At 43.4% G+C, this 17,184-nt stretch overlaps 1 protein-coding gene across 1 annotated transcript in view; it reads right to left on the reverse strand.

The window, feature by feature from the left end:
* MUC4 (mucin 4, cell surface associated) overlaps positions 1-1,895 on the reverse strand; it is a 29,707-nt gene extending 27,812 nt beyond the window's left edge. The window contains exon 1 of the mRNA XM_012639717.1: positions 176-1,895. Within this exon, the coding sequence (XP_012495171.1) occupies positions 176-1,895 (1,720 nt within the window). The remainder of the gene's footprint in view (positions 1-175) is intronic.
* Between the last annotated feature and the right edge of the window lie 15,289 nt (positions 1,896-17,184).

Here is a 17,184-nt window from a genome sequence, read left to right on the forward strand (position 1 = left end):
GTCATGTTCTCTTGGGTGACTGAGCTTGTCAGAACTTCTCCACGGGTGGACAAAAGTGTGGAAGGAGAATGAGTGGCTACATCCCTCAGGGTGGTGGAACCAATGACAGCAGGTGGCCCTTCAGTAGTTCCAGGTGACAAGGTGGGAATTGTTGTGTGGCTCTGGTGGCCGTCACTGAATGGGGTGGAGATGAGGGTTTCCCTGCTGTCTGAAGGTGACAGAGTGTGCGTCTCAGTTTGTGGAGACGTGTGCCCATTTGGTGTGGATGAAAGAGGTGGGGACGTGACCGTTGAGAATGTGTCAGTCACCTGGGCGGACACAGAGCTCATGGTTTCAGATCCCGCGCTAGTTCCTATACTCCAGGTCTGAGGCATGTGGGGAATGGCTGACATTTCCTGAAGAGAGGTGCCGGAAGAAGTTGTGGTTGACTGTCCTGTCAGTCTCCCTGCAGTTGAGACCTTAGAGATGGTGGAAAAGGTGCTGGGGACAATCACAGACACCGTTCCCATGGCTCCTGGGCTGGGGTCATGACTGGTTGAGGTGGACAAGAATTCAGTTGTCCCCTGAGTTGTCTGGCTGTCACTGGAGGGAGTCGGTGAGAAGCTTGTGATCCTACCTGAGGTGGACGTTTCTGAGGACACACTTTCTGACGTTGTTGTGCCGCTTGCCATGGATGAGGAAGGGGTAGCTGTGCCCGGTGAGATGGTGTCTGACATGGAGGAGGCCTGTTTGCTGGTCTGCGTTTCTCCAGATGTCTCTGTGCCTTGAGTCTGATGGGTTTGGGTAACGGCTGGTGTGACATCAGGTGAGGTGCTGGCAGAAGGCAATGTCAGTTGTCCTCCTGGGCCCCCCGATGTTGAGACTCCGGTAGTGACCTGAGGAATGGTGCCTGTTACGGAAGGTGATGTTCCCCCTAAGGGCTCCAGGGGGATGTCAGGGCTGGTTGGTGCTGCCCACAATCCTGTGGTTGTGGCCTGGGTTGTGTGACCATCTCCAGAGGGTGCTAGGGTGGAGGTTGTCACTTCACCTGTGGTGGATGCATGCTGAGGAACACTTCCTGAAGGTGAATGTCCACTGGGTATAAAAGAAGAAGCTGTAGTTGTGACCTTCTTGATGGTGTCAGTCATCGGGGAGAGCAACCTCATGGTTTCGGATTCTTCTGCGGTCTGTGTGGGTTCAGTGTGACCTATCTGGACAATTGCAGAAGAAATAGTCCCACTAAGATGGTGTCCATATTGGGAAGATGGTAGAGTTGATATGATAAGCTGTGTGAGGGCACTAGTTTCCGGTTCTCTCGTGGTCTCCGTGCTCTGAGTCTGATGGCTCTGGGAAGATGCTGATGTCTCCTGGGTAGAAGTTCTTGAAGAAGTTGCTATTGATTGTCCTTCTGGTATATCCTTTAGTAAGACTGCTGAGGTGTATGGCACTATACTACCCATTACAAGTTTTGATTTCTCCCTTGTATTTTGTGGAGCGACGTCTGCAGAGGTTGTTGTTGTTGTTAACACCTCTGTTGTCATCAGGGTTGTATTATTGACCACAGTGGTGGATGAGGTGGTTGTTTTACCAGAATGGGACGTGTCCTTAGAAATGGTCTCAGTCAGGGTGTGTCCATTGGAGGAGGATGAAAGTGTTGATGTGGTCACCTGCGTGAGGGTGTTGGTTTGAGATTCTCTGGTGGTTTCCATGGTTTGGGTCTGCCAATTCTGAGAAAATTCTATTGTTTCCTGAGTAGATGTCCTTGAAGAAGTTTTTGATTGTATTTCTGGTGCCGTTGTCATTGAGACCTCTAGGGTGAGTGATGTAAGTCTTCCTATTTCAGTTGTTGATGTCTCTCCTCTGTTTTCTAGAGTGGTGTCTTTGGAGGTTGATGTCATAAGCACCTTTGATGTCATCCAGGGTATGTTGTTGACACTGGAAGGGGATGAGGTAGTTGTTTCACTTGAATGGGTTCTCTCCTGAGAAGTGCTCTTTTTAGGACTCTGTCCGTTTGTGAAGGATGAGGTAAGTGGTGTTATCACTGTTGTGGAATTTCCTTAAATATAACATAGAAGGTGTTCATGAGACTGGAGAATTTAAGCTCAATGAAATTCAACATTTCATTACCCATCTATTTTGTACATGTAGCATTCTATGTCACAAAGCCACAGAATGATGGCTGTAAGGCTTTATTTATTTATCCATAGCTAAGAATTTTGCCAGCATAGGCAGGCAGTTTCTGACAAATGATACTACAATAAATAACATGTGCTAACATTTTACCTCCATTACAGATTATTCTGGAAAGATTATAATGGCATTATTGAATGCACCTTTTACTTTCCCCAAGTAAAGCTTAAAAGCCAAGATCCATGTGCTTCAGTCTCTCAACAGTTTTTAATTAAAATACACATACAGATCATACAATCAAAAAATCTCAAATTACCCCCATGTCCTATCATATATTTTTTAAACCCTACCAAGTAGATGAGTAGCTTTCTTTACTTTTCATAGCCTTCTTTTGTTCTCCTTAATCTTGTACTTACCCCTATCAGTTTTTCTTCTCAATCCATCTCCTAATCCCACCTCCCCAAATCTCTCACCCCAGGGATAATCTTGGGATCCTATTTTCATCCCTCGTTTGTCTCTATTTCCCATTTGAAAAGCCCAAGAACCTTGGTGGCCCAACAAGGCCTTCTTTGGAGAGCAGGGAGTGGGAAAATGCTGTGGATTTGCGTATGTAGACTGCCCTACCTTCCTGAATTTATATGCTATTGACATTTGCTTAAACAGCTTTGTTTATTCAGTATAAAACTTTGATCCCCAATCTCCAGGCCACTGACCAATACAGGTCCATGGCCTGTTAGGAAATGGGCTACACAGTAGGTGAGCAGAGGGCAAGGGAATGAAGCTTCATCTGTATTTACAGCCGTTCCCCATCACTCCACATCCACCTCCCTCCCCCCGCCCCCATGGAAAAATCGTCTTCCATGAAACCAGTCCCTGGCGCCTAAAAGGTTGGGACCACTGGTATAAAGTAATTGAGAGAGCACCCAGTTATACAGGAGAGTTTATGAGGACTCCAGTTAAAGTGACACTCCCTCTTCTCTGGAGGGGCAGGAGGGTCCCTGCCTTCTATTCAGGTATATAATTATTTTTATTTCATTTTGGTTTCCCTATGGACAGTCCTTGCAGGTGTCTTTGCCACCCATCTGTTCCATTACTTGCAATCCAGAACTTCCCCTTCCTGCTTCACTTTTTCTTTTTAACTGGCGTGAGAGCATCTTCTGTTCTGTTTTCAAAATCACATGGGGAGGATTGTGGCTGAGCTCCAGGCAAACCTTAGTGAGCAGTTTCTCAGGGCGCCATGACCTTATGGTGGCCAGCACAGCCAATGGATTGGTGAGGCTCAGAGGCCACAGGGGCTGGGGCCCAAGGTACATTTGGGGACCCACAAAAATGTTTTCATGTTAACTTCTTTTATAATCAGAAGAAGAAATATCAACATAATAATTAATGAATCCAGCCTTGATTGCTACTCTTTAGTCCAACACAGTTCTAAAATACAATTTCTAATTTTTGGCCAGGTGCAGTGACCCATGCCTGTAATCCTAGCACTCTGGGAGGCCGAGGTGGGAGGATCACTTGAGCTCAGAAGTTCAAGACCAGCCTGAGCAAGAGTGAGACCCATCTCTACTAAAAAAAAGAAAAAATTAGCCAGGCATGGTGTCGCGCATCTGTAGTCCCAGCTACTCAGGAGGCTGCAGCAGGAGGATGGCTTGAGCCCACCAGTTTGAGGTTGCTGTGAACTAGGCTGATGCCACTGCATTCTAACCCAGGCAACAGAGCGAGACTCATTCTCGGAAAAAAAAAAAAAATCTAATTTTTTTCTTTTATAGAGGAAGGGGCCCAGAAAGGCATACATGCCTAGAGCCTATGACATTCATAACGTGGTCCTTTTACCACATGGCCTTGACAAAAATCTAGGCATATTGACAAAAATATAGGCACAATAGAGGTTCATCAATAACAATCTAATTTTATTTTATATTTTACATTAGATTGGGAAGCTTGTATTGGTGTTTTTCCATGAAAATTATCTTTAGCTTCCAAAAAGTAAAATGTTTATTAAAAAAGCACAGAGCTAACTACTTTTTGACTCAACTCTCTTGTTAATACTAAAATTTTTTGTTGCATCAGTTATTAAGATACAGCAATAAACCCAGTTTTAACAAATCTGCAGCATTTGGTTCTTCACTGAAAACCCTTTTCCATTTATTAAGAGATATTGTTCTCTTAGATGATATGGACATCAAGGCTAAGACACTGTTGCTTCTTTGAACAGAGCTGTTTTCTCCAAAGTGGCAATAGCCACATTTTAAATTCTTAATCAGAAGAAGATTTTTCATGATTAGCTAAATTCAAAACAATCAGAGCATTAAGGTTAATATTCAGCAGAGGTACCTCTCCAGGTGGTTGAGAGCTCTGATAGACTTTTAGGGCCTCAAAAATAAATTTGTCAACTCAGTTGTTTGAAAAATCCTGTAATGTGAATGTCCTTTTTGAATGACAATATATCATCAAGTTGTTTCCAAGGAATTGAGAAATAAAATTGAATTTTAATATATATGATGTGATTTGAAGTGGCCAAAGTACTTGCTAAGGTTGCCAAGTATTCCTTCTCTTAAAACTGCCCCGAGAGGTACAAAAAGATGGAGGCCACGTCCCTCATTGTTGAGAACAAATAATAGCTGTATAGAAGGAAAACATTCAGCTCCATACCACAGTGTGTATCCACGGTGGCCAGTTAGAAGGTGGGGGATGGGGGGCGATGCTAAATGAGCCCTGGGGATAGATCTGGACAATGACACCTACTCCAGGTCAGAGGTTTAGACACTTGCCTGGAGGGAAATGTAAAGGAAAAATTCTACAGTAAAGAATATTAAGTGCAGGTGCCAGAGTCCCACGCAGGAAGGCTCCTGATCAGGGCTGCTTTCAAATTGCAAAAAAAAAAAATCCCAGAAATAAAGTGAGCAAGACTTCTGTGACTCCCAGCTGTATTCCTTGTAAGGAAGAAGGCAAGGTTAGACTAGAATGGTGAATAGGCTGTTTTAAATTCACTAGAGAGGAAGACAATGCCCTCATGCTATAAGCTGTGCTAACTCTTTTAATTTGAATTATAGCATTTTTTAAAGTAAATTAAATTTCTACTTTTTTTTTTTTTTCCATTTTTAACATTTGTCCCAATCTAGCAGAAACCTAAGGAGTAAATTGCACATACTCTACTCCTGGTCACATCCTAACATGATGCTAATTTAATTGGCCATAACTTTTCTTTTTCCAATTTATTTCCCAGGCCAAATGTTTTAAATACAACTTATTTTGTTCAAAATATTTTACTGCACCTATTACCTATACACCATCCTCCTGAACTTTATCTTAAAGATCTGAGTCTTCTAAACCAAGAAGAATCCAAGAAAACTTGAGTCTTTTTTTTCTTAGAAACTTACTCTTTTTTGTGTTCATTAGCTCCTTCACTGTTCTCAAACCTTTTTTTAAACCTCAGTGCTCACAGCTGGTTGGAGGGATGAAGTTCACAGAGAGACAAACTCTCAGGGAAGGATTTAGGTTCAAGTATACTTCCTGGAATTGACTGTAATTCTACCAGTTTCTCTTCTTCTTAAGAGAGCAATTTACACATTCAAGTGAGTATGAAGGATTATGAATCAGCTCTAATTTATTAAAAAAGAAGTGACTCACTTGCAAGCTTCTGTGCTCTATTAATAGTAACTATTTACTGTTAACACACCTCTAAGCCAATGTGGACAAAGGCATGGATTGAATGGCAGAGCTGTTCTAGGAGGTCCTTGTGCTCTTAATTCAAAATGACCCCGTTTCAACTTTAAAAGAGAACCTTCTTTATTCATAATTATCAGTAGATATGTTTATAAGACTCCAAACTCTATGCCTGCTCTCTCCTTAATAAAATTGCAAAACTTGGTTTCTCCAAACAAGGATTAAATTTAAAAACATTCTCTACTCGATTACCGTTAACTTTATTTCATTTCCCTGAGAATATAATTAAGAGCATTTGTCTATCATCAGGCTTTGAGCAAACAGACAGAAGCTATTTATGTGCCAAACTTTCCAAACTTGTAGGTTGTTGGTAATTAATGTCTTTTCAGAGCCTGAATCACTTCTGCTAAAATCAATATTGGCAGCTAGTTTCATGATAGCACAGTCCACTTTTTTTTAAGTAAAGATTTTTGTTTGTTTACAAAAGTGGTATAGCTTCATTTGAGCAATATGGCAGAAGAGATAAGCCCCTTTAACTATAAAACCTGCCAATACCAGGTAAGTTATAATAAGTGTTTTCCAATACAGAACCAAGATCTGAAGAAAGAAAGAAAAACACTCAAGAGTGAAGAAGTTGAAAACTAAGCTGGTAAGTCAATGCCCTCAAGCAATTTGCCGATTTCTGAGATCTACAGCTTTGGGTTTTAAAGGCTGAAAGGGGAAAGGAAACAAGATCTTAGATCAAAATTGAGTGAATTGAATTTCCCCTCCTTAAAGCTGGAACCACCAGTGAAAAAGGTGATCTAGAAAGATCAGGAAGAAAAAAGAAAAAGAAAGAAGAATGAAGAATATAGTATTAGAACAGAACTTGACATAGAAACAATTAAAAATGAATCAATGAAGCCAAAAGTTTGTTCTTTAAAGATAAGATGGACAAAATCCTGGCAAAGGAAAGAAGGAAAGAAAGAAAGAAAGAAGAGTATTAGAAATAAGAAGAGGACATAACTTCAGAAAAAAAAAATTAAGAGAGACAATGCTCTGATGAATTTATGCTAAAAAATGTGAAAACTGAAATTGAACAATTTCCTTTAAAATACTGCTTTTCAAAAATGGATTTTAAAAAATAGAAAACCTGAATATAAACCATTTTAAACAGAATCATCAGTTTTTTAAAAAGAATCTATCCACCCCCCAAAAAGGTAGATCAAGATGATTTTATAAGCAATTTTTATCAGACATTCAAGGAGTAGATAATTTCAATTGTACACAAACTCTTCCAGAGTTTAGAAAAGGAAGGAATGCTCTATGACTAATTTTATGAGGTTGCTATAACTTTAATACCAAAACCAAACAAAGACAGTATAAGAAAGAAAAACTATAGATTAATAAACCTCAGTAATCGTATAAATGGAAACATCCTAAACAAAATACTGGCAAGCCAAATTGGAATTTTAAAAAGGATATGAAGATCAAGCTGAGTTTAACCAGAAATGCAAGATGAAGATAAGACTTTATAGATGTAAATCACCATATAAATAGAATGGAAGGGAAAACATGATCATCTCAGCAGATACAGAAAAATATTTGATAAATGTTGTTACTGAAAGCTCCACACTTGTCCTCAAGGCCACATCAGAAGAATGAGAACAAATGGTTTGAGGAAAAGGAAAGAGAAGTTTAATTACTTTGCCAGTAAAGGAGGAGGATGGAGACTCCCGTCTGAAATTCCTTCGCCCTGATAAGCAGAAATACAGAGTTCTTAAAGGGTGACTTCTTAGCTTCAGGCAATTGCTATTCAACTACAGTTGATGATTCTGATTGATCAATGGTCCCATCTCCGCTGAAGACAATCCTGTGACCTCCCTTTACCAGGTTGGGGCTGGGCCATCTCCTGTTGTACAAATGACAAAAAACTTACCCTGCCCCTCCCAACCACTGGCCTGAAGCAGGGATGCAGATTTTAGTTCTCAAAAAGGAGTAGAGGATGTTTTAAAGAGACAGAAAATATTTTTGATTTTTTTTTTCCCAGACCATTCCCTTTGTTACAACATCAACATTTATCCTGTTAAAAGTCCTGGCAAACTAAATATAGAAGTTAACTCCCTTAACCTGATAAACAATGTCAATAAAAACCCCATGTAAACATCATACTTAAAAGATAAAACTTTGAAAATATTTCCTTTAAAATCAGGAATGAAACTTAGATGCCAGGGATCACTACTTCTAGTCAACCTTAAGTTGAAAGTCTTAGCCTGTGCAATAAGACAAGAAAAATAAAGGAGTTCTTTTTTGGTGTGGAAAGGAAGAAACAAACCTGTGATTATTTGGAGATAATATAATTGTTTACATAGAAACTTCCCAAATTTGTAAATTATTTGCAAAGTTCTATATACATGATCAAAAGTTAAAAAATAACTGCATTTCTATACATCAATGAAAGAAAAAATATTTTTAAAATTATAGTGTTTATGATGGTGACAAAAAGGTACTTAAGAATAAATCTAACAAAAGATGTGCTTTATGGACAAAGTTATATAACTTTCTTTTTTTTTTTTTTTTTTTGAGACAGTCTCACTCTGTTGCCCAGGCTAGAGTGCCATGGTGTCCACCTAGCTCACAGCAACCTCAAACTCCTGGGCTCAAGAGATCCTCCTACCTCAGCCTCCCAAGTAGCTAGGACCACAGGCATGTGCCACCATGCCTGGCTAATTTTTTCCATATATGTATATATTTTTTTAGTTGTCCAGCTAATTTCTTTCTATTTTTAGTAGAGATGGAGCCTCCCTCTTGCTCAGGCTGGTCTCAAACTCCTGAGCTCAAACAATCCATCCATCTCGGCTTCCCAGAGTGCTAGGATTACAGGCATGAGCCACCGCGCCCAGCCAATAACTTTCTTGAAATATATCAAAGAAGTCTGTCAGCCTTAGCACCATCTTTCTAGAAACCTCTGCACTATGAGAGCCAAGTGGAATAAGAAGGAAATCCACAGGCTGAAGTGTAAAAGAAGAAAGATGAGATGTGGAGAGATAGGAACACTCATACACTGCTGGTGGGACTGCAAACTAGTATAACCTCTGTGGAAAATAGTCTGGAGATACTTCAAAGAGCTACAAGTAGAACTACCATTGGGATCCAGCAATGCCATTACTGGGCATCTACCCAAAAGAACAAAAGACATTCTGTAAAAAAGACTTCTGTACTCAAATGTTTATAGCAGCACAATTCACAATTGCAAAGATGTGGAAACAACCCAAGTGCCCATCAATACATGAGTGGATTAATAAAATGTCGTATATGTATACCATGGAGTACTATTCAGCCACAAAACACAATGGTGATCTAGCACCTCTTGTATTATCCTGGATACAGCTGGAACCCATTCTACTAAGTCAAGTATCCCAAGAACGGAAAAACAAGCACCACATGTACTCATCATTAAATTGGTATTAAGTGATCAACACTTAAGTGCACATATAGTAATAACATTCATCGGGTGTCAGGCAGATGGGAGGGGGAGGGGAGATGGGTATATTCACACCTAATGGGTGCGGTGCACACCGTCTGGGGGATGGACACGCTTGAAGCTCTGACTCAGGTGGGGCAAAGGCAATATACATAACCTAAACATTTGTACTCCCGTAATATGCTGAAATAAAAAAAAGAAAGAAAGAAGAAAAAGAAAGATGAGGCAGAGGTCCAAGTAAACCGCTTGCTTGTGCACACATGAAGGCCACAAGAGCAGAAACATGGAATACCAGAGTCTAGAGATGTTGGTACAAGTTGTTGGACTGCGTGCTACTGTCTAGAACTTGCCTCTTAGTGGATCTAGAACTTCATCGCCGTCTGATCACCAAGACCACCTCTGAGAGACCCATCTTGCTCATACCAAAACAGTCCCTATTGGTCCTTTGCCCTGGACCTGACATTCTGGACTAGTTCTGTTCTCACTTGTGGCCAAGTGTAACAAGTATATGATAAATCATATTGTTTACTGTTTCAGCTGGAGAATCAAAAAAAAAAATATATCAAAGAAGGTATACTCATTACATACATTTTGGAAAATATAGATAGTTGAAAGACCAAAAACCCATAATCTCACTATCTAGGCAACCACATTGTTATGCTTCCTTCCAGGATTTCTTTTCTCTATACTTTAAAAAATACATAGTTTAACTTACCCAGTATACATAATTTTGTATCCTGTCTTTTAAAATTTTTATTTTTATATCCTACCTTTTTAACTTTACCTGATATCATGACCATTTCTTCACGTTATTATTCTTTGTAAACATAGCCTGAAAAGAGGCACATCTTTTATGTCTTGGATGGTAGTCCTTTCCCTTCCCCCTGTTGGAGCCCTGGAAGAACTGGTTCAGGGGACTGGGAGAGCTCAGCCCAACAGCAAGGTCTTGGGTGTTGTATGAAAACTCCTCTTGCTGAGCTCTAGAGGCTCCTTTCCCTAATAAAGCCATTCCCCCGACTAGAAACGTTCATTGTTACCATTCCTGTTTCCCTATAAATAGGAGCAGCAGCACAGGGACAGGTCCCTCTCCTGGAGCATGTCATGCAGCATGTCCAGCTGTACCCACCTCTCTGTGCAGTAATGAGAGCTCGGGGATGCTGTGCACTCTACTGCTTCTCTGCTCACCAGTTTTTCCTTAATAAATCTTACTTTATCCTTGTTCCATGTGTTGCTAGTATGTACGTGCGATTTTGAGTGTATGTATGCCCCTATTGGACATAGCCTTTAAACATTAAATAATATTCCATTATAGGGAAAGCCTATTATGGGAAAGCCCATAATTCACTTACTGCTGGACATTTAGGCTGTTTCCATGGTGTTGCTATTTTAAATAATGCTTTGATGACTGTCTTTGTGTATAATGTTCTGTTTTGTTTTCATTATTTCAGCTCACTTCCTTAACACAAATTTCTGTCAGTGGAATAGCTGGGTAATGCCGTCATAAAAATGTTCATGTTATTAATACATACTCCCAAATTTCTTTGCAGAAAGGTTGTGCCAATTTACAGTCTTATTGGCGGTGTATGAGAGAGGACCTGTTTACAATATCCCCTTTGAAAAAAGGGACATGCTCCAGGAGAGGGACCCATCCCCGTGCTGTTCTTTGCTTCGTCCCAGGTACTGATTTTAAATCTTGCCTAACAGTGCTGTGTCCTGGCAGTCCTCCTTCTGAATCGTTATTTAAAGAACTTGCTAAGCATGGGCTGAGTTGATTAGAGTTTCCTGCTGCAGTGAACAGGAGGGCAAGTGAGTCACTTCATGTCGATGGCATAGTTTTATTGTCTGGGGGAGAAGGTGCTGTCAGAGTCTCTAAATCCATTAGGCTTGTTGTGAGAAGGACGAGATTAGCATTAGTTATGACAAAACTACGGTTATTATATTTGTCTTTCATCACCATTTAAACAATAAATCTTAAGCCATGACGTCGACAGATTGATTATTCAGCTATTTGGGAAAACAGTTTGCAGATAACTCAGTCCACTAAACTTGAATAGGTTATTTATTCTCGGGTAAGAAATCCTGGTGTTCCAATATGACCTCATCTGAAAAAAGAAAAAAAAGAAAAGAAAAGAAAAAAGAAATAAATCCTGGTGAGGGGAGAAGATCATAGAGAAGTGTTTTTGGCAAAAAAGTGGTTCTTAAGAGATAGGGTGCATCAGAATCCCTGGGCAAGCCTGTAAAAACGTATTTTCGAGCCATGGCCAAGAAGTCTGATTCCCTATGCGTGGGGTGGGGCCCATGTGCCCAAGATGACTCTGATACAGGTGATCTATGGACCACATCTTAAGAAACACTGCCCTGAAAATAAAATGATAGTATTTGTTCTTAAAAAGGTTTATAAGCTAAAAACCATCTTACTGAAGTTATAAGGCATAGAAATTTGGGGTCTTGATCAGGCTTTGTTCTAACAAATATTCCCGGCCTTGTTCTTGTTCAGGCATTTGCCGGAATGAACTGGCCTTGACTTTTACCAGAATGCAAGTCAGGCTCTTCAGGTTCCATCCAACTGGTAGACAACTGAAGCTTCTCTTGCTCACTCTGCCCAAACACACAAGTTTGCAGAGCAGAGAGCTGGGAGATTTGACTATAAAGAGTTGATATTTGAGAGAAACAGGTTTCTCCCCTCCTCTCTCTTCCCATGACTCTCCCTCTTCTACTTTACTGAAAAGACCAAAGCTACCTCAATCTCCTTCAGTGTCCCAGAACCCTCCCCCCGGGAAGTATCTCTGTCTTCCCTGGACCCCTGTCTCCCCTGAGAAGAGAGGATAAACCTCCACTGAAAGGCTATAGGCCTGCCCAGGGGCCTGGCTGCTCCCCACCTCACTTAGATGGCTCAACCCATCACCTCTCTCTGTCCAAGTCTCTTTCTGAATTGCTCCTTCTCCTCTGCCAACAATCACGTGTCGTATCTCTTGATCTAAAGTAAAATACTTGTGGGCCAGGCGCAGTGGCTCATGCCTGTAATCCCAGCACTTTGGGAGGCTAAGGTGGGAGGATTGCTTGAGGTCAGGAGTTTGAGGTCGCAGTTAGCTGTGATGACGCCACTGCACTCTAGCCCGGGACACAGAGCGAGACCCTGTCTCAAAATAAATGACCCAGTTTCTAAACTAAGTAATTATTAATTAATCAAATAAATAAAAGACTTGCATCTATCTTGTGTCCTTCTTGTCCCTACCTTTTGTTTTGCCCTCAAGCATCTTGCAAGAAGAACTTGCTTGTACCACCTCAACCACTTCACTGAAACCACTTTCCTCAGAAATTACTGAAATCTCCTTCCTAACCACCAAAACCAATTTTCTTCTCAGTCCTCATTGGTCTCTGTAGAATTTGGCTCCAGCCAGCCAGCCATTCATCCGTTTATTTAACAAATATTTATTGAGCACCTACCAATAAGCTCTCCGTGGTCAGTGTGCCTTCAACTGTCACCCAGCACTGCCCTCTTGGGGGCCAGGTGGTTCTTCTCGGCCCCGCACTTTCCCTGTCCTCGTCCCTCACTGCCTCGCTTCTCCCCTCCACCCCGAGATGAAGTCCTTCTTCTGGGTGTCCTCTCTAGCCTTTTCCCTGTCCTGCTTCCCTCCCTCTCCCTCTCTGGCTAAATTGCATCTACTCTTATGCCTTACACATCTGTAATTCTACCCTGACTTCTCACTCATATTTTAGACTTGCCTTTCCAGAAACTTCTTGCCTCACTTGTCTAGCGCAGCACGTTCAGGTTGAATTTTTCCTTGAACTGTTTCTCCTGTCTTCCTTCCTTCTGTTAATTGTAACAACAGTTCTCCAGATATCCAGGCCAGAAACCTCTGGGTCATCATTAATTCCTTCCTCTTCCTTGTCCCTAATATCATCAACAATAGTTGTTCGGCACGAGCTGTAATTTCTCCAAATTGTTTATCCCATTGTGTCCTCTTGCTCACTTTGCCACATCACCCTTGTCACTCTGACTATTGCGACAGCCTCTCAACTGTGCCCGTTGATGCCAGTTCTGCCAGCCCCGCTCTGAGCTTCCGTCGCACCACTGTCAGATTGATTTTCAGCTACGGGAACCAGGAAGGAGAGTTTCTCCTGTCATCTCCTTAGCAGGAATTGCTTTGCAGAATGGCCTGTGTGGCCTGCCCTGGAAGGCAGCTGCTTGGATCCTGAGGGCAGGGGTCTCGCTGTCTTATCAGAGCCATGGAGACCGACTGGAACTGCTGCTGCCACCCCCTCACAACTGAAGTAAGGGTGCCAGAAACCAGAACTCTGGAAGCGCATCTCCTCCGAAGAAAGCTATTTGGTGATGATTGTCCTTCTTCGGGCCGTGGCTGGGTCTGTCTGCACTGCAGGTGTCTGTGGTAAGGCATGACCATTACCAAAGGCACTGCTGCTCTGCAGGTAGCTCTGTGGGAGACATTGTCTTCGCTTTGAGTTCTTGAGTGTGTCCACTGACTTATGTGATTAATTGACCTGTACATCTAATACATCTGGGATTTCTTTATAGAGATAGGGTCTTGCTCTGTCACCAGGCTAGAGTGCAGTGGCGTGATCGCAGCTCACTGTAGCCTCAAACTCCTAGATGCAAGCCATCCTCCCACCTCCAAACTAGCTAGGACTACAGGTATATGCAACCACATCTGACTAATTTTTTAAATTTTTGTAGAGCCAGGATCTATCTATGTTGCCCACGCTGATCTCAAACTCCTGGCCTCAAGTGATTCTCCCACCTTAGCTTCCCAAAGTGCTGGGATTACAGGCATGAGCCACCACACCTGGCCTGGGATTTCTTTTTTACTTCTCTCAGTAGGTACATTTTGACCCTATGAATAATATAAATGTTAACACCTCATGTTTCTATTGCGCTTTATAGCTTATCTTATTAATAGTAGCCCCATTTCACAGGTGAGGAAACTGAGACCTTACAAGTAGCAGGGCTGAGGGCTTCAAGGTAAGCACCAAAGCTCTGAAGATGTGAGCTGTTGCCCAGCTCTGGGATGGTCACTGAGGGGTGGAGAGTTGGAGCAGAGATGGGGAAATGGTGACTGGCCTGCCCCGAGTTCTTGCCTGCTACATGCAGAGGGGCCAGAGCCTGCGAGCAAGTCCGGTACATTTTCAGGGGCAAAGGACGTGACACCAGGATATTTCTGCTGACTGCCTGGTGTCTGCTTTCTGTCATGATGTCAGACTGAGTTGTGATGGCTGTTGACCCCTTGGGGTGACAAGATCACTGTCAGAAGACACATGTGATGTCACATAAAATGGATAGAGGGGAAAGCTTTCTCCAGGGACGGTGAGGGTGTTAGAGTCGGCGCTGAGGTGGGAATACTCCTCGCTCCTGAGTCCCTGAACTTCCATCTCGTCTGTCACCACTTGAGTCAGAGAGCTCCAGCACGGTAGTGATTTTTCTTTCCTTGAACTGTGTCGATGGGATGTCCAGTCGTTGTCTTGGGCCTCTCAGGGCTCCCGGGATGGCAAGGCTGATGGTGATACCAGGCATGGTTTCTGCTGGGTGACCCTCTGGTGACTCTGCAGTATGAGAAGGTGATGGGTGTGGTGTTGACTCTGCCACGTGGTGGCAGCCTGGGTGATACTGGTGGAAGATAATGTTTCAAAGAGGGGTGAAGTCACTCTCTGAGGAAACAACAAAGGCTGGGCCTGATGTGCATTGTGGGTGAAGCTTATTCTTAGCATCTGGTCCATCTTGAGTTTTTCCTGGAATTGGAGCTTAGGAATCTGTAAACCATGTCACCCACAGTGTTTCACTTTCCTGTCGTTACCTCCTGATTGGTGAGGCTCTGGGCCAGGCTGTCGAGGGCAGTGGAGAGCCCAAGGAAAGCACTCGACTCTGGGGTAGCCTTGAGGAGAAAATTTATTCACACCTGGGCAGCAGGTGCCCTGAATGTTGTGAGGAAGTTGGGGGAGGGAGGCCACCCTGCGTGGGAGCCGGTGCCTATTTGTGCGTGCACCGGCCTCAGAATCAACTGTGACCAGTGTTGTGTCCACTGGGTATTTTTTTCCCTCTGTTTTTCCTAGAATTCAAGATGAGGCAAAAAACTAACTCAAAATATCCTTAGAATAACTGATTTCGTGATATCTTCAGCACCTGAAATGGTGTCTGGCATACAGTAATTACTTCACAAACGTCTGCCGAATGAATGAACTCCTACGTCCCCATCCCCTGGTCTCTGGTCACTTCAGCTGAGGTTGGAGGCGTGGTGAGGTGGCGCCTGTTTCTCCTGTGACTGCTGCAGTGGTCCTGGGGGCCGGAGGAGGCAGGCACGAGGAGTGTAGCCTAAGAGGTGTGACCACCTCTGTGGGAGGTAGCCAGGCTCCTGGGGACAACCCCAGGCCAGGAGGGTGTGCCGGCCTCTGACGGGGGCCGGGAGGGACAAGCGCCAGCACCAAGATGGTGGCGGCTGGAGATCCAGCCTCCTCTGAGGTGAGAGGGCATGGGGGAAAGAGAGCTGTGGTCAAATCTGGGTCTTGGGGCTTCTTGGCTTGGTCCCGGAGCTTCTGGGGCTAACCTGGGGTAGCCGAGGTGCTGCTGCACCAGATGCTGGGAGAAATGGGGCAAATGACCTGTGGTGATGTCCAAGGTGAAGAAACGCCTGGTGACCGGCACCGTTTGGAGTGTGACTTCAGCGGGCATCGTGGGAAAGAAGGGATAAGGGTATTGCCTTGGAGTCAGCTGTGGAGGGGGATTCTAAATTATTTTCCGTGGTGTTATTGACCTAAATGTTTGAGGGCAGCCGAGAGGAAGTGGCTCCATTTACTCCATTTCTGAGGTAAAAGAAACAGGCTTGAGAAAGCTGCACGATGCCAGTGGCATTTCTGCCAGAACCCAGGTCAGCCAGTCTTGGACTCGGCAGAGAAGGGAAGGAGGCAGGAAAGCAACATTGTAGTGACTATTGTGATTTGGGGTTTGCTTGTTTCTGCTGTGGTTCCTGCCCTGCCAGACATGGTGCTTTTGATACCCTCAAAAACGTTCTTTCTGAGCCTGACGTGGGCAAGCAATGGTAGGATCTGGCGAGACCACAGACTGGTTAAGATCACGGGTTTTAGAGTCAGACTGGCCGGCATTTGCTGTGTGACTTGGGCAAGTTACTTGACCTCTCTGAGGTTTGGGGTCCTTATCTATGAAACTGGGATTATGATGGATAATAATAATACCAGTGAGGCAATGTATATAAAGTACTTAGCTCAGTACCTTAGCTCGATAAATGTCGTTCTGCATTGCCAGTTAGTTTTGCCTCTACAAAGTTCTGAGATCCTGGCAAGGGCAGCAGTCCTTGTGCCTGCGGCAGAACCTCTGCTTGCTGTTGTTTTCGTACTTTCCCAGATCTCTGCTGCTGCCTCCAGCAAGCCATAGCATCTTCTACCTGGACACCTGCAGCTGGCTCCTACCTGGTCTCCCATTTCACCCCTGCCCCCTTCCAATCCAGAGTAACCATTACAAAGTTCACACCTGATCCCAGCACTCCTTCACCTAAAGCCCCTCACTGCCTGCCCATTTTAGTTATTTCAATTCTATAATCCGTTCCACAGCTTGCAAGGCCCTGCGCAATCTGGTACCCACGTACCTCTTTCAAGTCCTTCAAGGGGCCAAGTCCTGTCCTGACTTTCCACGGGTTCTCACCCTGCCTGCTCATGTCTGGGACCTTCTCCAGCTGGCTTCCTCCCCAGGCTTTAGGTCTCAGCTCAAATGTACACTTCCTCCAAGAAGCCTTCCTGGCTTGCTAATCTAAATGGTACGCTATGGTACACTCATCACACCCTGAACCTGTTGCACAATGCATTTACCACATCTGCAGTTGAGAACTTTTCTGGAATTATTTAATGTCAGTCTGCCTACAAGATCTTAGCTCCAGGAGGCTGGGCCATGTCCGTTTCATTCTTTTTTTTTTTTTTTTTTT

Source organism: Propithecus coquereli, unplaced genomic scaffold (genome assembly GCF_000956105.1).
Source record: "Propithecus coquereli isolate 6110/MARCELLA unplaced genomic scaffold, Pcoq_1.0 Scaffold10, whole genome shotgun sequence".
Classification (NCBI taxonomy): Eukaryota; Metazoa; Chordata; class Mammalia; order Primates; family Indriidae; genus Propithecus; species Propithecus coquereli.